Genomic DNA, 27,481 nt, shown 5'->3' with positions numbered 1-27,481 from the left:
TAAAAACCAAATTTATTGAGAAATATATAAATAATAACTACGGTACTGCACCACATCAAGTGAATGTTTTTTTGAGAAAACCATAGGGAGTTTTTAAAGCTTTACGTTATTAACATACATGTTACATGTTTTGTGGCCTGTGTATTTATATATTTGCCAACGGATTAACACAAATAATACAGGTTGATTACATGGACAGTTTGAATTGTTCTTAAGTACTATAGTTATTTTCATAAATGTAAACGTTGGTTTATGGTACTGCTACTTTTCCTTAGAACCGGTGGTAGCAGTAAGAATCATTTTTACGTACAAACACATCACTATTTACAACTATAGTTAGTTATTGTTAGTGCTGCACCTTATTTCTTGTTAAATTTAATTGATGTCTTACTGTATATTTTTTTGCGTTTTCTGTCTGGACTCCAAAATGTTAGTTTATCCTATTAAAATGATCAAACATTAGTGAATGATTTTTTAGGAAACCAACATGATTTTTTAAAGCTTGGCGTTGTTAACGTATAAATGTTTTTTAGACTGTGTATTTATTTACTTATTTATATATTTGCCAAAGGATTTACACAAATTTTACAGTTTGAAAAATCGATTATCATAAAATTTGATGACAATAACAAAAACTTTCAAATAATTATTTTGTTTGTAGACTGCTTTGCTTTGGTTAAAGCGTAGCAAATCCCTTAATTCAATTCTGTATTTGTGTGTGTATGTTTGTTGGTAACGCATTAATGTCATTAATTCTCAGTGTTTCGTGGAAAAGACAAGATCACCTTTGTTAATGAAAATTTTAACCCGAACAAAGTGTGCAGTTGTGCGGTTGACGTGGTATTTTCACTGTGAAAGGTAACTTTCAATTACACGCCTACCTTAGGGCTATGCCTCATATATCTATAAAGCAAGTCCTTTTATCATTAGATATAAAATATGGACTAACACGATCGGGTGACATTTAATTGCGAAGCATTCGTTTTGGCTTTGAAACTGTCAGATATTGTATTTGCGAAGGTTTATATGCATTCCTATACAGTAGTAGTTTTGGCAGCATATCTGGAAAAATGCACACTAAATATGCAAACCAACTCCTGTTCTACTACAAGATTCCCGTACGTAGAATGGGCAAATAAATTAACATAGGCCTTATGGGTTTCCACGTTGGTGACGAAATATCAACAGAATATAAACAGAAAATCAAAATGTTCATCTTATTAACCTTTTTAACTGAATTTATTTAGAAACTTTTAACAGTTAAAAATGTTAACAGCTTATTGAAGTATGACTTGATTTAAGTAAAGGGTTTAAAGAGCGTAGAAGGAGTATTAGCATTGTAGTATTGGAAAAATGGTCATGTGTGCGTAAAAAACGAACTTATCTGTTAATCATATAGAAGTAAGATCTATTACCGAAATGTACATAAAATGCGATAAATTTAGGTTCCATGTTATTATAATTATAAATTCAACAGTTTTAACGAGCACTCTTTGATCTTTACCGACTTCTTATTTGAAGCAAAATTTGTGTTGTAAACATCGAAAAACTGCTTCCAAATACACACTAGATGAATAGCAAGATAGCGAGAATATTTTTTTCTTTTCTGTACAGTATCATAGACTAAGGAAATAAAAGTCTTTCGTTTAGTTTCCTTAGTCTACGACAGTAGCCTCGCCCTGCTGTCAGGAATGGGGTGACAATGCAGTGCCAGCTGTAGATACCGTTAGGTCGGTTTATGGTCTTATTGTTTCGCCCTTCGCTCTGAGCCTGCGTTAGGGAGGTTTCACTTTGTCTCTCTTGTCTTGGCTACAGAAAGCAATGAAGTTTAGAGAAATTTTCCTTTAGTGAATTAGAAGTTGGCAAATTCAACAATGTAGATGGGATGAGTATTTTCAGATAATGTTTCTTATGTACAGTCATTAACAAGCATCCATAAAAAAACGTATTCTCACTAAAAGTTCCGAAACACAACCTTTATTGACTGAGCTATAGCCTGATTATTTTTTTTACTCAGCCGTTAACAATTTACTAAAATTACACTCTTTACTACCCTCCCCGTAGTAGCAAACTTAAGAATCTAATGTTATATAAATAAGAAATAAATATGCTATTTTTAACGAAATAATGAAGTGGAAATACAATCAAGTAATAGTAACATTACTTTTCGCTATATTACAGAATAATTAGTTTCTTAATAAAAACAGGGAGAGCAATAATCATTTTTAGTCTCTAGGGAGTAGAAATCAGCTGTTGTAAACAGTACTAAATTTCAATTGTTTCAATCGTATCGATCAAAATTATGCATCGATTGATTAATTAGATAAGGTTTTAGCCAATTATTGTAGAACGTAGTGTCTTTAACATAAAAAAAAACATAGAAAGTCAGCATGTGTACAAAAAATACAAAACTTGTATTTTTTCCTGTTTGAAGTAAACAAGTAAAACAGTTCCCTATTTCCTAGTATGCAAACCACTAAAACAAACAAAAGAAAAGCTCAATAGTGTAGCATATGGTTGGAAATCTTATGAAATGGAAATCTTTACAATGGGGGTTTTTACTGTTGATCCTCCTTCGTTTTCTATTATTCTTCAGATTTTGATGGAATTTGGTACAAACGTGTAAAACTACGTTTATTCGAACGATTTGGAAAACCAGCATAATCAGACTATGGGGACCGGGGTTTATGGGGGGTTTATGGAGTACAAGTAGATTTTCCCATTTTCTACCCTGAATTCACAAAATGTCATAATTAATTTCTCTCAAAACCACACTAAATCATTTAGAATATTGAAGCATTGTTCTATGCACAACGGAGACATGTTCAGTTACGAAGATAATAAAAAAATTTAAATTAAAAATTTCCATGTTATTCTTATGGAGAATAAATACAATTTGGCCATTTTTTAATTAATCTAAAACACACCTCAATATATTCCCCGTAGTAGCAAACCTAAATGCTCACTAACATTAATGTTGTTTAGATAGGAAGTAAATCTGACAATTTTTAGGGAACATTTTTATAGTATATTTATACCAGCCGTAATATTTTCGTAAACATACCAGCCACAGTCTGCTTAGTCTGCAGTTTTGCTGCACATACACATTTAAACATCTCTAAGCGTCTCTTAGAAATAGTTTAGAACATACTTTTAATCTAAGCAACTCTTATGTAAATTTAAAATGTTACAAAATTTATAATTAAAATGTAAGTAATAAAAATTATATAAATTTACTTACCAGAGTTCCGGACCCAAATGTCTGTGTTGTGATGAGGGATGGAGAACATTCTTAGCCCCCTCACTTTGGCTCTGCTGTTTGTACATTTTGCGTAGGCGCACAAATTACCGGACATGTTAAAAATAAAAATACTACTAATTTACATATTAAATCTATATATATAAAATCCAATGTATGTTTGTATATTTGTATGTTTGTATATTTGTATGTTTGTCCTTTATGGACTCCGAAACCGCTCGACAGATTGTAATGAAACTTTTAGGCATTATTAAGCATTATTCAAGGATGGTTTGTGTGAAGTTTGGTGCAGATCCGTCAATAGGGCTCCGCCCCAGTGGCTCTGGAGTTTCCCATGTTAACCTTATGAGTACTCATATTTAAATGGAATTAAAGAATCTTAACAGCTGGTGCAGCTAAACAATTTGATTCTGTGATGTTCAATAGCATTAAAAAGTTAATAGGTTTACCAACAGGGTGCAGCACTATATTTTTTTTTAATTTATGAGAACAGCTAATTTGCAACCAAAAAGTGAGTGAGCGTAGCGAACGAACTTCAACCTGGAGACGAGTTAGCGTAGCAAACGAGCTAACCTGAAGGCAAGTGAGCGCAGCGAACGAGCTCCAACCTAAAGGTGAGTGAGCGTAGCGAACGAACTTCAACCAGGACGTGATTGAGCCATGCGAACGAGGTCATCTTGAAAATGAACGAGCATGTGACATAAAACCACAATAGGACAGGACGACGTCTGTCGGGCCAGCTAGTTACAATATAAAAATTTACTATAAAACTAAAAAATACTACTAAATATTAACAGTACAATAGATTGTTACAAATCCGTCAACGAAGGGAGCCGCCGCGGTAGGTGAATACACGTGATCGTGATAGTACAGCCACGCGAGTGTTGGCGAAGCGCGTGCGTACGGTAAGTCACTTCCTTTGCGTCGCGAAGGTCGGTAACGTAGAGAGGAGTCAATAGCGGAGCGTGGCAGACGACACGCGCCTGCACTCTGGTGAGCTATTGGAGAATGACCGTTGGCTGTCTGCTTTGTTTCCCTTGTCTGTGATCCGGGTAACGATCCCATGAATCATACATGTTGATATATGATTGTTTACATGTCGGGATAAGAAGCCTCCTGTTTCTTCTTAAACAATTTCCATTAGACTTCACCATGTATTCTCTATCATTGGAACCTCTATCTACTATAGTCCCGTACCGCTTCAAATCAGTTATCCATACATTAACCCCCTTTTCCAATATGTCGAGATTTCTAGCTCTGTGCCTACGATCATAGTAAATTTTGTTCTTTTGATTCTGTTTTTCTTGGTTATTTCGATACTGATCTAGATCAGGCCAACGAGGTTGAAGCTGCTCTGGAACTGACGGAAGAGTTGTGCGTATTTTCCGTCCAAAAATCAATTCTGCAGGTGATACTCCACATGCAAGAGGAGAAGAGCGATGTGCTAAAAGACCAAGATATGGATCTTTATTTCTCTTTAATATCCCTTTACATGTCTCAACCGCTCTCTCAGCTTGCCCATTAGACTGAGGGAAGTGAGGGCTTGAGGTCTCTATAGCGAAACCCAATTCTTTTGCAAACGCTCTCATATCTGAAGAGACTAAAGCAGTTCCATTATCAGACCTTACAACACGTGGAATCCCATGTCTGGAAAATATGGACAAATAAGCTTGTTTTATAGCAACCGTATTAATACTGGCTAATGACAACAATTCAATATATTTTGAAAAATAGTCTTGCATGCAAATATATACTTTTTGATTATACACGAATAAATCTGTCCCAACAAATTCCCAGGGTTGATTAGGAACCACAGACGTGATCAATGGTTCGGCAGGATTAACCCGATTCTCCAAGCAACTAGAGCAGTTCTCAACCATTCTCTTTATATCCACCGATAGTCCAGGCCACCAAACTGTGTCCCTTGAACGAGCCAGACACTTATTTACTCCTAGATGTCCACTATGTATCTGGGATAAAATCTCATTTCTTAAAGGTTTTGGAATAAATATCCTTAATCCTTTTAAAATCAGTCCATTAACAAAAGACAAATTCCCTCGTTCTCTGAAAAATTCTGTATTCTTTAAGTCCGTCCACTCACCTGATTCTATTGCTTTCCTCAACATGTTACATATAACATCTTCTTTCACACTTTGACGAATTATTTCTAATCTACTGTCTGAGCAAGGTAATGTAGACACAACTGAATTAACAAACACCTCAACATCTTCATCTAGTATATCACTTTCCGCAGTTGAAACAAACTTTATCAACTGCCGGACACTTTTCCTTGGAATGAAACTGATTTGAACCACACCGACTACATTTCTGACTATTTTGATTAAATTCTGAGGCCTTACCAAACTGCTGTGTGTCGCTGGTTTTACCAAACCTTGATGAAAACGTCTTTCTTGTTTCCATGACTGATGTTTCGCTTATCTCTTCCGAGTTAGCAGCCTGTTGTTCCATCGCTTCTGCTTGCCTTGCTGCTTGAACTGCCCCAGTCAACGTTATCCCATCTTTTAATTGTAGGTGTTTGGATAAACTCTTATTAGACATCCCTGTAACAAGCTTAAGAAGTATCATTTCATCATTAAAATGTCTACTCTTACAATTGCTGCATGACCATTCACATTTCTCTGACATTTTATGTAAATCATTAATGTAAGAGTCAACCTTCTCGCCTGGACATTGGTCTTTCTGTAGAAACATAGCTCGATGGTAAAATATATTTTTCTTGGTAGAAAAATAATCATAAAAAGTTTTCACTACCACATCAAATGAAACCCTTTTTTCCTCAGACATTCCTAGTGACGTTAGGAGTTCCTCAGCTTCTTGGCTCATGCAGTACAATAACATGTTCACCTGCTGATCTTCAGATTTTAAAGCCAACCCAGTAGCTTTACGGAACATTCCAAATACCTTTATCCAGTTTGACCATGTTGCTGGATCTTGGAAGTTGAAAGGATCAGGAGGTTTGACTTGGTACATAGGTTCTTGCCTAGATTTAGCCTCTTATTCACTCATTTTAGTATTTAGAACAGAGTTTAATATATCTTTCAGTAATTCTGGTGTCAATTCCATTTTAAAATATTCTTCTTCAGTCTAAACGCTGCCACCATGTAAAGATAGATTAAAAGGAATTCTTCTAAGAACTTTTATTCAACATTCAACTAACTTAACAACTCACTTCAAAACAAGTCAACAACATAGTAACCCCTGGTAACCATAGTCATATGAGTAAACATACAAATAATTACTAAATCACATGTCATTCCATTACATCCTCTCTCCCATGATAAAATGAACAACTTTATATGCATTTTACAGTGTGTTAATTCTCTCATCTAAATTGTAGCAGATTTTTAAGTTGGATAAAACCAAAACCATATAAATTTGGTTTCCATAAATCTTTTTCATAACACTGACAAAAATATAAATTGTACATTAAAAATGGAGTCAATATTTACATAGCTCGGTAACCAAGCTTTCGCATTCCTAACCCTGCCAGTGACAGACACATTCAACTTTTTTTTTAATTCAGAATTTAGCTACAGTTGAATAATATAGATGGAATGCATGAAACAACTACATGACAGTTAGACCAACCTGCTAGCTTGTAAATGACGACTGACGAGGATACAAAATCAAATGAAAGCAAATGCAAAACTAAAGCCCCCCACACACTACCAGACCAGACCTCCAGACCAGACCGTCTGGTCTGGCGTCTGGCACTTGTCTTATCGTGTGTGGGGCTGTCTGCAGACCGATTTTCTCGGACCAGACTGTCTGCGTGTCTGATGGTTGAACCCTCAGACCACAGACGGTCTGGTTGCAGCCAGACGGTCTGGTCTGGAGGTCTGGTCTGGTAGTGTGTGGGGGGCTAAACAAACAACATCAAAAAACGTAAAGTGTAAAACGTCAACGTGAAAGTGTTTAGTGTAATGTAAGGTATTTACTCAGGGGAGGTATAGAAGAGGCTACGATGACAGCTGAGGGCTTCTTATTAGCTGAGGGAACGCCATTACCGTAACAAAACGTTCAACAGCCATCGGCCTCGGTGGTCTATTGGTTAGCGTGCCGGGCTGATTTACTGAAGGTCCCGGGTTCGAATCCCGCTGGGAGCATTAACTTTTTGTCCAAGATTTTTTTATTATCAGCAAGTTTGGTTGGTTTGGTTATTACAGTTTAATTTTATTATTAAGTCATTATAAAATTTTAATTGAGCAATTTCTAGTTTTATTTAATAAACAGAATTATTTTTCCGATTACTAAGCTTTTATTATATTATTTCTTTATCAGCAAGTTTGGTTAGTTCGGTTAGGTTATGATAGTTTAATTTTATAATTAAATAATAGTAAAATTGAATTTGAGGCATTTATAATTTTATAATTTTATTTTATGAACAGAACTATTTTTGCGATTAGTAAACCTTCATTGCCAAAGTGCTCTCTACTACAGCGCTGTTCACGGAGGAATTTTGAACTAAATGCCTCATTTGTACCTCCCCTGAGTCAGACCCGTAATGTAATACTCTTATGTCATGTCTCATGTCAATTGTCAATGTCAATGTGGGATAATTAGGATAGAACACTAGAACAGTTAAAGTTATATAAGAATCAGCAATAAACGGGAGTTAATTATATGTTATTTTAGCCCTATAGTTGTTTTTAGGAAGTCTTAGTTACAATATCACTCTTCAGGTAACATGTGAAACATAGCCTAGGCCTATTTAATTTAAAATGAAATTTGAGGTAAACAATGAACAAGGTTACAGTAAAAGTATTATTTTTCGCTAAAGCCAAAGAGCTTAGTGGGAAGCGCGAGAGTTTCATTACTGTTAACTCGGTAATATGTTATAACGATCTATTAGACAAGATTGTTAATGAATTTGCCCTTCAAGCTTTAAAAAATAACATAATACTTTCAATCAACGAAGAATATCTACCTTCTGATCAAAATATAACAATTGATGCTCAAGATATAATTGCTGTTATACCACCATTGAGTGGAGGTAAATTATTTTATTAAGTTATAGACTACCGGTACCTTATGTCACCAGTACCAGTAAGTTAACTCTTTTAATACTTAAAAACAATTGAAATGGTTAACTCTCTAGTTATCAAGGCAATTCACTTCTCCTGGAAAGTTGTTTAACTTAAGCCTACTTAGTTGCAAAGTGGTTCTGTTCTTAAGTTATTATTTTAGGCTCCTTTCATACTAGCCTTTACGCTTTTCTCTGTACGGTTAAAAACCACACTGGTAGTTTTATTTTAGAAGTGCAAAGAAGAGCATGAGAGCTTTCTCACTAAAGCTGCGTTTACACCAAAGTTGACAACCAAAAGTTGACAACAAAAGTGTAAGTTACAAGTTACAACCAAAAGTTTACAACTAAGATAAAAGTATACAACTAAATGTTGCTCTGAACAAATTTGAGAAACTAGTGAAAGATTTTTTGTTGAAAACCAAAAGTTGCTCCTCACAAATTTAGAGCAACTAGTGGAAAACTTGTGGCCCAAGAATTGGCTACCGCCCGACGTCACACCCGGGATGCGTGGAGGGGCCAGGAGGAACAGTTCTCCACTAGTTTTCTACAAGTTGCTTGCACAAAGCGTGTAGCAACTAGTCTTCCACTTTTTGTTGTAAACTTTCTTTGCTCTTTACCGACTCTCCGCGGGAAACCAAAATTTAGTTGAAAACTTGTCTCTCCACTAGTGGATGACAGAAAAAGTCATTGTATTTTGTAGGAAAAGCAACTAACTTAGTTTCCAAAACTAGTGGAAGAGGTAATTTTTTACCGTACTTACACTGGGATATGATGTAATTTTGATATGTCTACTTACAGTATTTTTAACGCTGAATCCAAAAATGCAATCGGTTATGGTCGGAGAGATTCCTAAGTGGCTGTACAGTTAAATAATTAATATTAAGCTTCAGTTTTGTTGATTTCTTAACATATTTGTGGTATGGACGAGTCCAAGTTCTAGTGGCGACTAACAATAATAGGGGTGGAAGGTTTGTGGAGTGGAAACAGCTGTCAGTTGTTTACATTCGATACTAAACAGACAAAACCACACACGACGCCATGAGAGCAAAATCAGAGTTACAATATGCAATAACTAGATTTTTAAAAGAAAATGGACTTTGGTGCTATAAATAATAAATAATAAATCAACTACGATACATAAACTATTAATCACATGAACATAACTTATAAAACAAAATAGAATTTATTCACGTTAAATATCAGTAATAGAAGCTAGGCCACTGCCGACGTGATCATCGTCCTCATTCCAATCCTCAACCATTGACTAATGCCTCAACGTCTGTTAATCCCATAGTACATAATCCCATTGTGTCTAAAACTGAAAACGTGCCACAGTGCATAATTTAATGTATCAGCAACTAATAAATGATGTTACATAATCTAATCTAATCTAACCTAACCCAACCCAACCTTAATATTAATGTTTAAATCACATTTTATGTCAGAAAAGGCATGTGAGGAAGATAGGTCGGACTTTATGCAGATTCGTGACTATATTAAGTCCTTTGAAGTGAGGTTAGATTAGGTAAGTTAAAAGTTAGGTTATAATGAACAGACTCATTAATTTATGCAACTTCCAGACTGTTTTTGCACAATTAAATAGTGGGTGAAACACAATAAAATAACGATACCAAAAATGCGCAAGCTATTAAATTGTGCAAAAACAGTGCTTGCGCATTTTTGATATCGTTATTTCATTGTGTTTCACCCACTATTTAATTGTGCAAAAACAGTCTGGAAGTTGCATAAATTAATGAGTCGGTTCATTATAACCTAACCTTTACCTTCCTAATCTAACCTCACTTCAAAACACTTAATACAGTCACGAATCCGCATAAAACCCGACCTACCTTCCTCACATGCCTAAATAAGAACTGATTATTTGGTTTAATTCAAAACGAATTGATTTGATTTAATTCCGCATTAGATCAAGTATAAACAGTTGTTTGCTCTTCTCACTCAGTCCTCACTCCTCACTCAGTACGGACCCGTCCAGACCACGCCATATTACCATTACCTTCAGTACTGCTCAATTATCCTTAGATTTGTAATCCTAACCTTCGTTTTACGGCCACTTAGGAATCTCTCCAACAAAAACTGAGTGCATTTTTGGATTCAGCGTTAAAAATACTGTAAGTAGACATATAAAAATTACATCATATCCCAGTGTAAGTACAGTAAATATTTGCCGTGTAAGACTTTGATGTAAACGCGGTGTTATGAAAAGAAATGTTTAGACACCAAATTGATATGGTTTTATTCAACTTAATAATCAGCTACATTTTACATGAGAGAATTGCACAAAACTGTAAACATTACATATATAAACAAAACAGTCTTAAATAAAACAGCTGAAGAAATGTTTGGCAGTACAATAGAAATCATATTAGGCCTATATAACATTCACCCCATCTTTTTTTAAAAATGTAATCCCTTAGATAGGTGGGAGGTCTTCGGACTCTAGTGGAACGACGCAGGTTTGTTTCTTTGTTGTCCCTCATAGAAGTAGGGGTCACGGTCCCATGCAGAGGGGATGTTTCGATTTCAGATTGAATAGAGTTCCCAATTTCAGGTTGAAGCAGGTTTGATTCACGTCTCAGGTCTTGAAGAACAGGATCTACTTCTTGACTGGGATTTTCCCAAGTCACTGGCTCATCCTCTTGTTGGATAGCTTCAGGGGGAACAGCGAGATGTCGCGCCGATACCAGAGCCTCTCTACCATCTCTATACTTGATGCGAGCATAGTCTGGATTAGCCTCTATCAGTTGAGCTTGTTCCACTAAAGGTTCATATTTGTTATTTCTTACATGCCTTCTGACTTCTCACTAATACTGGTCCTGGATTCATGAGCCATTGAGGTTGAGAGGTGCCATAAAATGATCGTCTCTGGTGTTTGAAAAGACGTTCATGTGGGGTCTCATTCGTAGCTGTGCATAGTAACGAGCGTATACAATGCAAAGCTTCTGGCAAAACATACTCCCACTGTTCTGTCTTCAGTCCCTTGTTTCTCAGAACAAGAGATACAGTCTTCCAAATCCTTCCATTATATCGCTCAGCTTGAGAATTACCTCGAGGGTTATAAGGTGAAGATCGGCTAGTGGCGATTCCTTTAGGTAAGAAATCACTCAGTTCTTTTGACATGAAAGCAGAACCTTGGTCGGAGTGGACAAAAGCAGGCATACCAAAGATGGTGAAGATTGATGTAAGTGCTTTGATGACAGAAGATGCTGATGTGTCCGAGCAAGGAATAGCAAATGGTTATCTTGAAAACTCATCAACAACCGTCAGTATATATTTATTCCTTGTCACAGATGATATTGGCCCCTTAAAATCAATGTTAAGTCTCTCGAAAGGAGCCATTGCATGGATGAGTGTTGATGGGGTTTTTTGGTAGAACCGAGGTTTCACTTCCGCACAAACAGAGCATAAAGCGGTCATTCGCCTGACATCTTCGATAGAGTAAGGGAGATTTTTACTTTTTAAGAAATGAACCATCCGTACTATTCCAGGATGTCCAATGTCACAATGAATTCTACGGAGTTTTTCAAAATCTCTACAAGAGATGGAAGATGAAAGTCGTGAAAATGCATCTGCTACTACGTTTTCCTTGCCAGAACGGTACACTATGTCGTAAGAGAAAGGTGCTAGTTCCAATCGCCACTTTAAAATATTGTTGTTCTTAACCTTTCCCGCGTGTTTCTGATTGAACATATAGGACACAGATTTCTGGTCTGTAATTAATTTAAATCGTCTTCCAATCAGGAAATGCCTCCATTTCTGTATTGAATCGAATATTGCGAGGGCCTCTCTTTCCACAGCAGGTAGATGTTCACTCTTAGTTAGGGTTCTTGAAAAGAAACATATTGGCCTTCCAGCTTGTGAAAGGGTAGCCGCTATAGCTGATTCAGATGCATCTGTTTCTACAGTAAATGGAATATTTTCTTCAACTGCAGACATACTGGAGTTTGCTATTTCTTCTTTTAATGTCTTAAAAGCCAATATTTCTTTACTGCCTACTGGGAATGATTTGACTGTAGTAAGGCAATGAACCTTCTCAGAGAATTTAGGAATCCACTTTGCGTAATAGGACAACATGCCAAGAGCTCTTTTAAGGCTTGCATTATCAGTTGGAACGGGGAAATTCAAGAGTGATTGCAAGCGGTCAGGATCAGGACGCATGGACATGTTTTCTACAATGTACCCCAGAACTGGAATGCTGGTCAACGAAAACTTAGATTTTTCTTTGTTCAGGGTAAGATTATACTTTTTAGTTGCTTCCATGAATCTCTGTAGGTTTTAATCGTGTTCTGCTTGGCTACCACCACAAATAGTTACATCGTCCAGATAAGCAAACGTGTCTAGTAGATTTTCAGTTTCTATAATCTGGTCAATAGTTCTTTGAAAACACGCCACACCATTAGTTACGCCGAAAGGAATTCGAGTGTATTGGTAAAGTCTCCCATTAGCTTCAAATGCAGTGAATGGTTTATCTTCATTCCGAATAGGTATTTGGTGACATGCCTCCTTCAGATCTATTGTACTGAACACTTTATATTGAGCAAGCTTAGAGACAAATGATCAATGTGAGGTAGAGGGTAGGCATCAAGCTGTGTGAATTTGTTGATGGTTTGAGAGTAGTCAATACACAGTCATCTCTTGTGCCCATTGTTGACCACAATCACTTGGGCTCTCCAAGGTGATTTACTCGGTTCAATTATTCCTTCTGATATAAGCCTACTTACTTCACTTTTGATGAACTTACTATCATCTTCAGAGTAGCGGCGGGACTTGATGGCTACAGGCTTAACGTCATTAGTTAGATTATCAAACAGTGGTGGTGGTGATACTTTAGCTCTAAGTAGATTGCAAACGTTGAAGGGTGGGCGTTTACCACCGAAATTCAGCTCCACAGCAGAATGTTGCCGAAGGATGTCATGTCCAATTACAACATCGGCACATAAATCAGTTAAGACGAGCAGCTTTGTCTGTGGGTATTCGTGGCCATCGCACACCATGTCAACAATACAGTGGCCAAGAGTTGATGAAACATGGCTTGTTGATGCCATCGATATTTCATGCTTTGTTGGGTATTTAGAAATATTGAATCTTTTCATAGTAGCTTCGGATATAAAACTGTCGGAACTCCCAGTATCAATGAGTGCATCTACTGGTTTGCCATTTAACATCAGTGACACTGTAGCTGTTAGATATCAATTTCGTTTAGTATAGCATATTATTTTTATTTCAACGTATACTTTCCATTGCCCTGAGCTTTGGTTTCACCGTTTATCTTTCAACCCATGTCCGGCCGATAAGAAAGGATTTTCCCAACCTTTGTACTTTTCCATCGTACGATGTTCGGCCGCGGCACAGTCCGCTACTACTTCTCTCGACAATAAGTCACTTTTTCATGCAGCAATACGCTCACCGCTATAACCTTTCACTTTCATATTTCATTACAAATCAAATTCAACCCTCATTAGGCCATAAAAGATCGTTTTTGTTTTGCTTTATAACAAGAACTGAATTTTAAGTTTATTTTATCGTGTACATAAACTATTTCTAAAGACTTTAAAAAGTGTGCAGTGTAATCCCGGACAGGACGACATGACGCCAGCAGGTGGGGTACCCCAGCCGTGAATACCTTTCTACAACTACAAGGTCGGTGGAAATCTATTTTAAATATAATAGAAGCTGAAGTCAGTCATTATAAAATTGAACTATTTTTAATCTCATTTAATATAAAACCATCTTTTGAAAATAAGCTAATTATTGCTGGGTAGGCCTAAGAGCTCATTGCTCACGTTTTAGCGAATTTCCCTATAGGGAAGTAGCTATTACCGTAGGTGGCACGGTAAGACCTAGACCCGGGACCGATTTACTTTTTCATTTTGATGTTCCCAGAGGCCAAAAACACCATTCGTACAAATTTGTATATATGTATACCTATATATATATATACGTCCGTGAACGCGATAACTTGAGTAATTTTTGTCCGATTTTGATGAAATTTGGTTTAAAGGTGTAAAGCGGGATAAACTTGAATGAGTTGCGAACCAGCACGATCGGACCATGGGAACGGGGCTTTACGGGGGTATGAAACCCTTTGGGGGGTTTTATGGGGTAAAAATTGGTTTTTCTCACTTTTGACCCTCAAAACACAAAATTTCCCGATTTCTCTTTAGACCTTTTTAAAGAGCTTAAAAAAAAAATAATTTAGTATATAAAAGTATTTTTGTTCAATTGTTAGTAATGGAGAAAATAAAAAAAAATTGTAAATTTAAAATTCCCATGTTATTCTTATGGAGAATATTGTCAAATGTTGTAGTTTGTTTTTTATGGATATATTTTGATCAAACTTGGCAAATTTATTTATTTTGTACTAAGCTATCAATATTTTACTCAAAAACACACTTTATTAGTTTCCTTGTAGCAGCAAACCTAGGTACTCGTTAAACCAATTCAAATGGAAATTCGCTTAGTCAGCAGGTTTGCTGCGGCGGGGGTATATTTATTCTATCACAGTAGCTTTTGAAAGACATTTTTGTGAGGCAGCAACAAGAGAGGAAGACATTGAGTTTATTTCTGTCTTTTCACTTTGAGTTGTTTTACCCTTAAATGTCCTACTTTGGTTGTGAGAATTGCAAACTGTTACCCAATGGCCTTTCTTGTCACAAATATACAAACTGAGTCTTTGGCAGGACAGTTGGCTCGAGAGTGTCGTGACCATCCACAAAAGAAACATTTTTCTCTCCTTATCGAGGATAATTGGTGTGAAGACGAATCAGAAGCTGCCTGAGAAACATTTGTATCAGTAACATATGTATCAAATGTATCAGTAACATCAACATTTTTAGGAGTTGACTGAGATATAGAGTTACAAGGGCTTGAAATATATGAAACTGCCTGATTTTCAGCTGATTCCAAGGTAATGGCTTGGATTATAAGCTTCTTCAAGAGTCAAAGTTAGATTTTCAAGAAGTCTTTGTCGAATGGACTGTGATATTAATCCTCGAATGAAAGCGTCTCTTATGTACTCGTTGCGATTTTCATTAGCAGTGACAGATTTAAAGTTGCATGCTTTACTAAGTTCATTGAGTTTTCGAAGATACTGATCAATATTTTCTCCAGGTTCCTGTCTTCTAGTTGCCAGCCTGCTGCGGTCACGGAAACGTCTATTTTGTAATGCGCCATCGCAATAAATTGAAAATTCCAGGTAGAAATACAAAATTCACGCATAATTTTTGGTAAAAAAAAGTCACGCGTTATTCCCAAATTTCCCGGTTGGTGCACACCCTGTTATATATACATTGCAAAGGGGCGCTACTTTTAGTTGTGCCTAGGGCGCTGACAGGGTCAAAAACAGGCCTGTGCCATTTAATGGCCAATAAGTTTCTCGAAGAGAACTCAATAAAAGTTGTGGTCCTGCATGAAGTATTTGAACATGTAGATCTTCTGCAATTAACCGTGTTAGCCTATGTTTGTGATCGAGAATAATCAGCTGTTTATTATCAACACTTAAAGTTGAATGTTTCAGTCAACCACCTACTCTGTTCAGCCCTTGGTGATCAAGAAAATGATTTAGCAGCAAGAGTTTGTATTGTTTTCCTTCAATGTTTTCAGTTCTTGGGAGAATGATTGAGATTGAGCTAGTTTTATAAGAGAAAGTCTTGAATAATTTATTTCTGAACATGTAAGGGAACCTGTTAGACAATCTTTGGATTTTGTATTTTTATAAAACCTTAGGTACAATATGCTACAACTCGTAAAAGTTTCTGCATTGACAAATACTTGCTAAATATATCATGACCATGGACATGAAAATAGACGGCTGTTACATTATATGCCTTACACAATTCTAGGAGTGAGTTGACACTCATATCAAGTCAAAAGTTTGAGCCTTCCTTCCAAAATTGATGTTTTCCAGATAGCCATTGTGGCCCATTCCACCAGAGAGATGACGATAAGAGCAGTTGAACCATAGAGCCACGAGATATTAGGTCTGCAGGATTTTCAGTGCCAACAACATGATTCCAATGGCTTTGAAATAAAATGAAATGAAAAATCGTTTATTTTTTCAGGGAAAGTTAGGGCCACATGGCCCTTTCTTACACTTAACCTGACATTCAAAAAATAACAAAAATAATGTTACATTGGGTTAACTTAATCTAATTAAACATAAAATATTTAACAATTCAAGTATCTACATATCTCAGAAAAAAAACATACAAATTTAACAAATACAAAAAACACATTTACTCACTCTTGCATACACGCATCAGCAAACGGGCAAAGTAACAGTAGCCCTAGGACACGCCAGCCGAGACCATCTCCTCAAAATAGAGCTTTTTCAGTGCCGCCACAAACTGGGAACGTTTTTCAAGTGTCTTAATGTGCAGGGGTAGGCCGTTCCACAGACGACAAGGGGTAACAACAAAAGCCCTGCCATAAGCTGTGGTCACATGATGAGGTATACGCAATGTGATGGAAGAATAACGAGACATTCTTGAACTACCCTGAGACACAAATTTAAAATCGGATTTGAAATATTTTGGGGAGCCTGTTTTCAAAATTGAAAAAAAAACCAATGAAAAAATTTTAATGAATCTTTGATCATTTAATTTCAGGATGTGTGCCTCAAGGTAGTATGGCGTGTTATGCTCCATACGTCGCAGACCATAGACAAATCTCAAACAATAATTCTGTGACCGCTGGAGCATACCCGTCTGAGTCGCAGTCAAGTCATTGATCAATGAGTTGCAGTAACTGAAGTGGGGTAGTACAAGTGATTTGATCAAAATGTAGTTTAGTGTGTTGTGGTAAAAAAATCTGTAATCTTTTCAATGAAAGTATGGAGGCAAAACCCTTTATTCGTGTGTCCGTTACTGCTATGTCCCAAATATGGCTTATCAGTGGCGTAGCTAAGGGGGGGGGGGTTTGGGGGTTACAAACCCCCCCCTTGGGTGTCCCTATATATATATATTTTACTGTTGAAGTAAATATGTTTTCGTAGTATACTTTTATGCTAACCAGTAAATAAAGAAAGTGCCAAGCAATTTACCTAGTCTTAGAAATATATTAAGTGTTTTACAACACTTTTCATGTCACGGTAAAAGGCGTACACTACCACTTACCCCCAGGCCCCCCGGCATGGTCACGTTAAATAACCCCCCCCCTTAACGTAATCCTGGCTACGCTACTGTGGCTTATGTTTGTTAGGGATTGAATTGTTGAGATTCTGTTTGCAACAAATGTACTGTAATGAGATGATGGGGAATTGATCCAAGAAAGAACAACAGTTGAGTCAGAATTATAGTAAACATTATTAGCATCAATGTTCAATGCTTTGATGAGAACTTGGGCTAATTGACTAAGTAGCATAACGCCACAAAGCTCCAATCTTGAAATTGAAGTCACCTTCAATGGAGCAACACGAGACTTTGATGAAATTAACGTCACATTTGTTTCTCCTTTTACGCCTTTACACCTAAGATAAACACAAGCTCCATAAGCAGCCATGGATCCATCACAAAATCCATGAAATTCTACATTTGCAGGTTCATTGGATGACAATACATATCTGTTTATTGATAGTTTTTTCAAATTAGTTAATGATGCATAAAAATCAAGCCATTGATTATTCAAATGCGAGGGAAGTGTGTCATTCCAATCTAAGTTTTCCTTCCACAGTTGTTGCATTACAAGTTTAGCTAAGAGAATGACAGGTCCAATTAATCCCAAATTATCAAATATCTTGGCTATTTCCGACAGAACTTGACGTTTTGTAATGTTTTGTGGTTGAGTATCTTGTGATAGTGAATATATTTGAATACATCATGAGCGGTATCCCACATTAGATTCAACGTTTTGACTATTGAGTTGTTTATGTCTAAATTGTGTTCAGGATGAGCTTCAATATCTGATTCAAGAACGTTTTTTAGTAAATCAACATGATTTGATGACCACTTTCTTAAATGAAAATCACCCTTGGATAGCAGTTCAATGAGATCATTATCACAAGTAATGCCTTACATGGAACAATCTTACCTCTAGGACTGATGACATTCACAATATCTGTAGAAAGGATCTGCTAGAGGATTGATCATTGGCTGATGCGCCTACAGAAATATCCTGTTTATTATCCGCAGTGGATAAGTATTTGTTATCTGAGTGTGGTTGACTGTTGTTACCACAACTGTCTCTAGGATTTGATACTGACTTAAGGCAAAGTAAAGTGTTGTGTCTTCTTCCACAAGATTTGCAAACACTCTTACTTTTACACTGATTAGTTTTGTGAAATTTCAGACAGTTTTTACACAAATTTAAGCTTCTTACCTTGTTTATTCTATCAGGTATTGCTAGGTTGTGAAATTGTTCACATTGAAATAAAAAATATGAGGACTGACATAATTCCCATTTAGGTTCTGAAGATGACAAGCATGGCTGTCGTGATGACCATGACTTGTTTTGAAACCCAGAAGTAGGTTTATGTTTGACAAAGTTAACATCGTTATGTTTAGGCAATGGAGTAACTTAAGGCTTACTGTTATTGTAATGAATTGAGTCAAGTATATGAAACCTATGATTTAAGAAATCATTTAGGTCTTGCATTGTTGGAAAGCTATTAGGCTTAAGATTATCTTGCCAATTCCTAAATGTGATAGGATCAAATTTTGAAGATATCAAATGAATAAGTAGTATCCCATTTCTCAGTGGGTTCTCAAAGTGCATTCAATGCACGAATGTGCTTGTTGGAAATATTGATCAGCTCTCTTAAAGATTGAACAGATTCTTTTTTCTAACCTAGGTAGATTGAACAGAGAATGAACATGTTTTTGAACTACTGTATTAATGTTTTGTTGTTGTCTCTTGAATGAGGTTCCGAGCTACTGCATAGTTAGTGGAAGTCAACTCCAAAGATGAAATTACGTCAAACGCTTCCTTTTTCAAACAAGATTTAAGGTAGTGCAATTTTTCAATGTCTGTTAGAGATTCATTGTTATGGATCACCACCCAAAACATATCAGAAAACGGAAACCAATCGTCAAAAGATCCATCAAAGGATGGCTGATTTAATACCGGTAGGTTTAGTTTAGGCCCTGAAACCCTATCTGAAGTTTTCATTTGAATTGAAGTATTCTCCTGATTGTTTGTTGTGAATGATTTGGCCTTACCTATTATTTTCAAAGTCGATTCAAAGGTTTCCCTTTCTACCTGTTGGGCATCCTCGTCATCCTCCAGTTCAATGTCATGTTGGATGAGGTCGAATTTGTCAAGAAGTTGCTCTGCCTTGGGAAGTCTGACGTATAGTTCATTCAAAAATCCGGGAGAATTAATGGAATTGTCAAAGAACTGTCCAAATCTTGTTAGTTGTGCCTTGATTGTGCTTCTTTTCTTTACTAATGCATCCATTTTTGTCTTGGAAGCTATGTACTTTTGTCAGTTTGTTGATTGAAAACTTACAATATTTTACTGAAAATAATAAAAACTGTGATGAATCATACTGGATTTATATCCGGCTCGTTTTTTATCAAAATGTGAAGTAAAACGTATTTGAATTATAAACCAAAAGATAGAAAATGTTTAGTACGGTACATGTTAATTGAAGTCAACAGTCGACTGTATTAATTATAATGTTGTTATAATTTTGTTATAATAATTATAATTCTGCAGTAAACTGCAATTTTCCATCCTTAATGACTTTTAAGATGTACTGTGATAATAAGATTTTTTCACTGATTTCGTAATAAAATCGGAAAATAACTTAGCAAACACTTCTTTTTTAGTAATTCAATAACTCCCTATTAATGTGTGATATTTAAAATACAATTTAAATATTAACAGCTGTTTCATTAAAAATTAGTGAAAAATTATCCATATGGCCATAATGTAAACAAATCTGGTGAGGGAACTATAAAGGCCACTGGGGCAGAGCCCAAAGAGAATTTACTTCGTTCTTCTTTTGATGGCTCATCTATAGAACAAGACCTTTCCTTAGACACCTCTACAAAGCTTCTACGCCCAGCAGTTCTCTCAAACTATTGGTGACAAAGTTTCCAATCAAAAAATAGATTTATAAAGGTTAACCTTATGGGAGAAAACCGAAATTTGATTAAATATCCTGCCCAAACTAATAAAGATTTCAAAAAAATGAAAACCACTTTGCAAAACTACAGATCAGGGCCATTTCTTTGGCACTTTAATCATCAAAATCTGTCTAAAAATGAGGGAGGAGCTCTGTTCACAAAAATTGGCTTAGCATATTATATATATATATATATATACATTGTATCCACTTTGGTTGATTTTCCGACAATTTCAAAGTTATTGGCAAATAAGCCAAGCGAATCCAAATTTATAGGCTAGTTGTTATAAAATACTGAATTAGAGATATTTTTGTTAAACTTTGTGTAACTAAATCTAGACTTATACTGGACCGATTTTGTCGATCAATAGTTCGTTGGAAAGCCTAATTTTTGTAGATTTGCAAATAATTATGAACGTTTGATTTTACTAAATATTTGAGGTCAAAAAAATACAATAATAACAAGAATACATTAAAAACTGCTTTTTACAAGTTTTTTTTCCAAACTTCTATTTGTAGCCAACTAGGTTGCCTTTATTGAGTATTTTCAAGAAATACATAGTATTAATTTGTAGGAAATATTATTATCCATCTGTTATTTACAGAAGGGCTAAGCAACCTCTGAATTTGTAGTTGTTAGAAAATACCGAATTAGAGATGTTTTTTTTAAACTCGCTACAACTAAATCTAGACTTCTACTTTTTCCTACTAGGAAATTTTCATCCATGTACATTTGCAAATCCTTTTACAGGGTGGTAATAAAGTCCGAAGACAGTTAAATATTTTCGAAACGACAACAGATAAATCAATAAGATTTGGTACGTCAACACAACACCTAAAAATCTACTTTTTTTAAGAAATATCAATTTTTTCTGTCATATGATGGGGACGTTCCGCAAGGAGTCAGGAGGAAATCTTAAATAGAAGCAGAGGTTGATATACACATCAAATTAAAGGTCTTTACTAGCAGAATATATACTGCCGCAAATTTGAACTGAAACGGACAACCGAGCCAAGAATGACAGTTGTTCAAAGATTCATTTAATTTGCATTGCTATTATACGCTTACTCCTCAGGGAGCACAGCCCCCTAGGATTCGGAAGAAAATTGTTAACGTAAGCATAGGTTGATATACACATCAAATTAAAGGTCTTCACTAGTAGATTACAATGCTGTAAATTCAAGCTCAAAAGAGCTCGTTCAAAGCTACAAAATGGCAGATTCAAGAAATTTTCAAACGGCTGCCATTTTGCGCAGGATTAACCTTTTGAAGTGCGGTTTGCGGCATTGTATTCTACAAAAAAATACCTTTCATTTGATGTGCATATTGACCTATGCTTCCATTTAAGATTTTCAACTGACTCCTTGTGGGCCGTCCCCCTGAAGAGTTATTGGATCACTGAATATGTGTTCAAATAAAGTTTTATGCTCTGTAACTTTGTACCAAGTATTTTAGCTCTATCTACATTATTTTTTAAAATATTTAACTGTCTTCAGACTTTATTACCACCCTGTATATAATACGTGAAGGCGATTTCTACGAAACACTACTCCTCCGTTAATAATGGACGTATTTTTACAAACTATGTGTCAAAATTAGGTATTTTTTGTGTAGACGCCCCCTTTCACCAATTCCTGTAATAAAAGTCCTCGGGCTTTGCCCCACAGGCCATCAAAATCCCAATGTATTTCTTATGAAGAAAAGATTTTGTTTACTTAAACAGACGAATGATTTGTATTAATTACAGCTGTTTATAGTAAACCTATGATACACCCAAGAGCGTCCGTTTTCAGAGTGAGTTCGTTTTCAGGTTCGATAACTGGAAAGTAATTGATTACATTATCTTTGAGTTGACTCTTTTAAGTCATCGGAAATTGTGACTGTTATTAGTTTTGAAATAACGCATTTAATACTTTGCAATTGCTCGAAATCGAGCAACAAGTGCACTAGTCTACCTATATTAAATATAGGTAGACTAATTTACTACTAAATTTTAGTGTTAAGACAATTACTCTTTTCACAATCATTGAAATAGGTAGGCTAGTATAAATTCTCTTTTAAATTAGGCCTAAATTTTTTCAGGGTAACTTGATTGGTTGTAATGGACTTTGTTAAACTACTTGAAGATCGTCTCAACATAGATGAGATATCAGAGTTAGTCAAATCTCCCAAGTGTGGAGCAGTCTCGCTTTTTATTGGTACTACAAGAGATAACTGTGATGGTTATAAGGTAAGAAAAATGTTTCATAAATAAACTAGGTCTAATATTTTTTCCTTTCTTATCAGTTTATTCAGCCACAAAAAAAATAAAAAAAACTTTTTCGTCACCCGTTTATTTTTCCATTTTTGAATCTTGGGATATGATATACAGGCTAGGTCTGGGAAACCCAGGGCCATTTCATTAAATGGGCCCGGGTTAATAGGTTTTAGATTAGTTGGGGATGCGAGGATGAGAACAATTCCCTGCAAGGAAAAGGGGAGGGAGCGCAAATAGGTACCTCTTCGGCCCATAGCATGTCTCATGAAAACTGTGGACCTGGGGGAAATAACACATTCAACCTAGAGTGAGTTCTCAATCAACAAAAGACAGCAGTCACCTAGTTGGCTTTGGTCAACTAGACAGCTTTGCCATGTAGTCAGGTTGGGTAGCAGGAAAATATTTCAGTTCTGGCAGACAGGCTGCAATTTTAGGTGGTTATAGTATACAAGTTTCTGAACCTAAAACCGCCCAGACCCCAATTTTTAAGGCCCTCGGTCGTCCGTAATGACGTCATCAAAATGGCGGTCGTAAGAGGATGTTGAGTCCCCATGAATTGGCTATAACAACCGAATGCCTGAACCGATTTTCATGAAATTTGGCACACAAGTGCTTGAATACATTATCTCGGCCTGGGTTGAAAATGGTCAAGTTTCATCAAGTCATTTCAAAATGGCGGCCGATCAAAACTAAAAAAATTATGAGGAAAATAATTTGAGTGATTTTTAAAAGAGTTCCCCCCTACTTTTTTATACATTTCTTAAGATATTAACTCCAAACTACGTCAGATCATTGTAGAGTAGCAAGTACTTCATTTTGACTGGGTTTAAATTATTGGCCGCCATCTTGGATCCGCCATTTTGAAATGTGATAAATTATTTTAAATATGAAGGTGGTGTTGTGACCCATCATTTTGTACTAATTTTTTATGCTGAATTTAATGCCGCAATCCGTTTTTCATTGTCATATTTGTCTTTTGAAACATTGACATTTTAAATAAAAATAATTGTAATATTTTATCAAGAAAGCTTGATAACCAAAAACGGATAAAATAATTTATCACATTTTAAAATGGCGGCCGTAAGAGGATCCGTTGTTAATGTGGAGAAAGCTTTTTCAGAGGGGTTGGATCAGTACAATCAATACATAGATGTTCGCTTGACCAAAACAGAGAAATCCATTCATGGTATCATACGCCGAAATAATTGTAAGATCTTCAATGTGCCAGTGAAGGCTAAGTCAAAATTAAAAGACAAAATATGTGATTTGAGAAGGGATTCCAGTCTTTTCTGTAAGATGTACGTAGCTGCTCAACACAGAGAAACGGATGTTGGAATATTTTTTTCTCATGAAAACCAGGCATATCCTCCTTCCATTTCTGAAGGTGGACGACTAAGAAAACCAAGTAACAAAGCTGACATCGTGCACTGTATGGAAAACAACTTGACAGAAGTAAGTACAAACCCAATCGTGAGTAACAAACAAGTTACGGCAGCAGTACTGGATGGTGCAGTAATAGTACATTTACTTCCTCCGATGAAAGAAAACCCCTTTTTAGGTTACTACAAACATTTTTAAGCCATACATCTTTAACTTATTGAAGAACCTGACACGAGTAGATGTGGTTTTCGACAGGTATTGTCCTGAATCGCTTAAGTCTGATACCCGCAATTCAAGGGGGACAGGAACTCGACTAAAAGTAACGTCATCTACTGCAATACCAAGAAATTTCTACGAGTTTCTGCGAGTAGACGAGAACAAAGTGCAGTTATTTAAGTTCTTGTCTGAACAGCTTACAAGTGAAAGATACGATGGAAAGACCGTCGTATGTACGCTTGAAGAAAATGTGATTACATCAGTAGCAGGGTTCGATGTATCTGAAATATCACCCTCGTGGCACGAAGAAGCAGATGGCCGCATCCTCCTTCACGTGAAACATGCAGCTGATAATGGTCATGAATACATCAGCATACATACTGTGGATTCAGATGTTGTCGTGATAGCTGTATCCATCTTCAAACAAATAGTGAACATAAAAGAACTTTGGATGGATTTCGGTACCGGGAAACATCGAAGGATGATTCCAGTACATGTTCTGTGTTCTCAACTCTCTCCAGAGATCTGCAGCAACCTTCCCATTTTCCATGCAATAACAGGTTGTGATACCGTATCTGCATTTCATGGAATAGGCAAGAAGAGAGCTTGGAAAGTATGGATGGCCTTCCCAAATGTTAACAGAGCTTTTGAACAGTTTTTGGCTGGTAACAATTCCGATGATGAGTCTGTTATGGCGCCAATCCAAAGATTTATTGTACTTCTATATGACATAACATCACACCTTAACAGCATTAATTACTGTAGACGTGTACTTTTTATCAACAAGAACAGAGCCATTGAGAACATTCCGCCCACTGAGAATGCACTATGTCAGCATGTGAAGCGAGCTACTCTGCAAGCTACGATGTGGATGCATTGTTTGGAAAACAACTTTACACAATGGGGATGGAAAGAAGATGAGAAAATTTATTCACCAGTGTAGTCAACCATACCTGAGGCTTCAAAAGGTTGTGAAGAACTCCATTCCTGTGTCTGTAAGAAACAATGCTCTTTGTGCGTCTGTGTATCAAAAGGATTATTGTGTACCATGTTATGCTCATGTGAGGGCCATTGTTCGCAAAAAGATGTGTAAAAGAGATCACTTTATATTTGCGTACTCGTAATGTTATATTAGGCATATTGTTATTTTTCAGTCGGAGGTTGGAAAACCTTAATGTTTTATTTACTCATTGTTTAAAGAAGCTTCGTTGTTTGTAAACAATTGTATTTTCATTTCTCGCATTAAAACATTTCTTTTCTGATTGTACATACTATTATTTTAATTACATACCTCATGGTTATGTTTATATAAAACAATTCACAATTATTTTCCTCATAATTTTTTTAGTTTTGAACAGCTGCCATTTTGAAATGACTTGATGAAACTTGGCCATTTTCAACCCAGGCCGAGATAATGTGTTCAAGCACTTGTGTGCCAAATTTCATGAAAATCGGTTCAGGCATTCGGTCGTTATAGCCAATTCATGGGGACCCAGCATCCTCTTACGGCCGCCATTTTAAAATGTGATAAATTATTTTATCCGTTTTTGGTTATCAAGCTTTCTTGATAAAATATTACAATTATTTTTATTTAAAATGTCAATGTTTCAAAAACCAAATATGACAATGAAAAACGGATTGCGGCATTAAATTCAGCATAAAAAATTAGTTCAAAATGATGGGTCACAACACCACCTTCATATTTAAAATAATTTATCACATTTCAAAATGGCGGATCCAAGATGGCGGCCAATAATTTAAACCCAGTCCAAATGAAGTACTTGCTACTCTACAATGATCTGACGTACCGTAGTTCGGAGTTAATATCTTAAGAAATGTATAAAAAAGTAGGGGGGAACTCTTTTAAAAATCACTCAAATTATTTTCCTCATAATGTTTTTAGTTTTGAATGGCCGCCATTTTGAAATGACTTGATGAAACTTGACCATTTTTAATCCAGGCCGAGATAATGTATTCAAGCACTTGTGTGCCAAATTTCATGAAAATCGGTTCAGGCATTCGGTTGTTATAGCCAATTCATGGGGACCCAGCATCCTCTTACGGCCGCCATTTTGATGACGTCATTACGGACGACCGAGGTCCTTAAAAATTGGGGTCTGGGCGGTTTTAGGTTCAGAAACTTGTATACTATAACCACCTAAAATTGCAGCCTGTCTGCCAGAACTGAAATATTCTACCACTATATGCAGCTATACGACCCCACTAATGGACTTTTCATGGAACAAAAAACCTAACCGTATTATTACATCCGTCAAACCATTCTTCATGCAATAGCTTCCCAATAAACCTGACATAGGGATCTACACCCTACATCAACAGACATGCATCAGATTTCACCCCCACACCCATAAGCGAACACTCGTAGAATAAAGCTGCACATTTAAGCCTAATCCTCTTTCCCGAGTCACCTCAAGCAAGATACCAACTCAACCCCCTTCAAAAGCAAACTTATAGACTGACTGGGTTCTGAAAAGACCTTTCTAGGCCTATACACAAAATTGAGTTTAAACCCAAACGTGACCACGACTTGCAGGTTCAATAAAATAAACGGTATCAGCATTCTGACACATACTTTCTCCCATAAGTTTGTCAAAAACTTATGAAACATCATGAAATTGTCAAAAACCTTTATCATGTGTAAGTGGTGAGAGTAGATAACTGTATACGCAAATGAGATTTGTAAAATTTTGTTCAGAATTTAAAGGATTATAACATGCTAAATTTTTTTTCAAAATCGTTCGGGCCAATTTTGAGGTAATCCGATTTTTCTGTTATTTTAAGGGGGTTTTATGGTAAAATGACATAATTTACAATAACTTTTGAACCGTAATGTTTACAGAAATGTGATTTGTACCATTTTGTTCAGAATATAAATGACTATAACATACTAAATTTTTATCAAAATCGTTCGGGCCATTTTTGGGAAAATCATATTTTTTCGTTATTTTATGGGGTTTTTATAGGAAAATCCCCATTAAAAATAAAAATTTCCAAAAAATTTAAAAAAAACTATCAAAACTGTAAGGAGTATAACATACTATGTTAAATCAAAACCGGATGTTTTTCTAAAATCCTATTTTTTGTTGTTTTATGGGGTTTTTATGGGGAAATAACATATTTGACCATAACTTTTGAACCGTAATTTTTACAGATATGGGGTTTGTACCATTTTATTCAGAATTTAAAGGGCTACAACATACTAAATTTTTATCAAA

General features: G+C 36.0%; 2 protein-coding genes across 2 annotated transcripts in view; one reads left to right on the top strand and one right to left on the bottom strand.

Annotated features, from left to right (window-relative positions):
- Positions 1-7,821: 7,821 nt before the first annotated feature.
- The window catches only part of LOC128983141 (molybdopterin synthase catalytic subunit-like), a 73,196-nt gene continuing 53,536 nt past the window's right edge, over positions 7,822-27,481 (top strand). Inside the window, exons 1-2 of the mRNA XM_054402314.1 lie at positions 7,822-7,962; positions 22,475-22,622. Of these exons, the coding sequence (XP_054258289.1) occupies positions 22,494-22,622 (129 nt within the window). The 5' untranslated portion in view covers positions 7,822-7,962; positions 22,475-22,493. The remainder of the gene's footprint in view (positions 7,963-22,474; positions 22,623-27,481) is intronic.
- Positions 19,155-19,718, bottom strand: LOC128997196 (uncharacterized). Its single transcript, XM_054422796.1, has one exon. The coding sequence runs from the start codon at positions 19,716-19,718 to the stop codon at positions 19,155-19,157; it is 564 nt and encodes a 187-aa protein (XP_054278771.1).

Source organism: Macrosteles quadrilineatus, unplaced genomic scaffold (assembly GCF_028750875.1).
Source record: "Macrosteles quadrilineatus isolate MER2022 unplaced genomic scaffold, UCM_ALF_1.0 Scaffold_1__1_contigs__length_201487025, whole genome shotgun sequence".
Taxonomy (NCBI): domain Eukaryota; kingdom Metazoa; phylum Arthropoda; class Insecta; order Hemiptera; family Cicadellidae; genus Macrosteles; species Macrosteles quadrilineatus.
Note: the sequence above shows the minus strand (reverse complement) of the source record. Positions and strands in the feature narration are given on the sequence as shown.

Coding starts and splice junctions, on each gene's coding strand:
- LOC128997196 (XM_054422796.1), bottom strand. CDS start 19,718: ATGGATGCATTAGTAAAGAAAAGAAGCACAATCAAGGCACAACTAACA.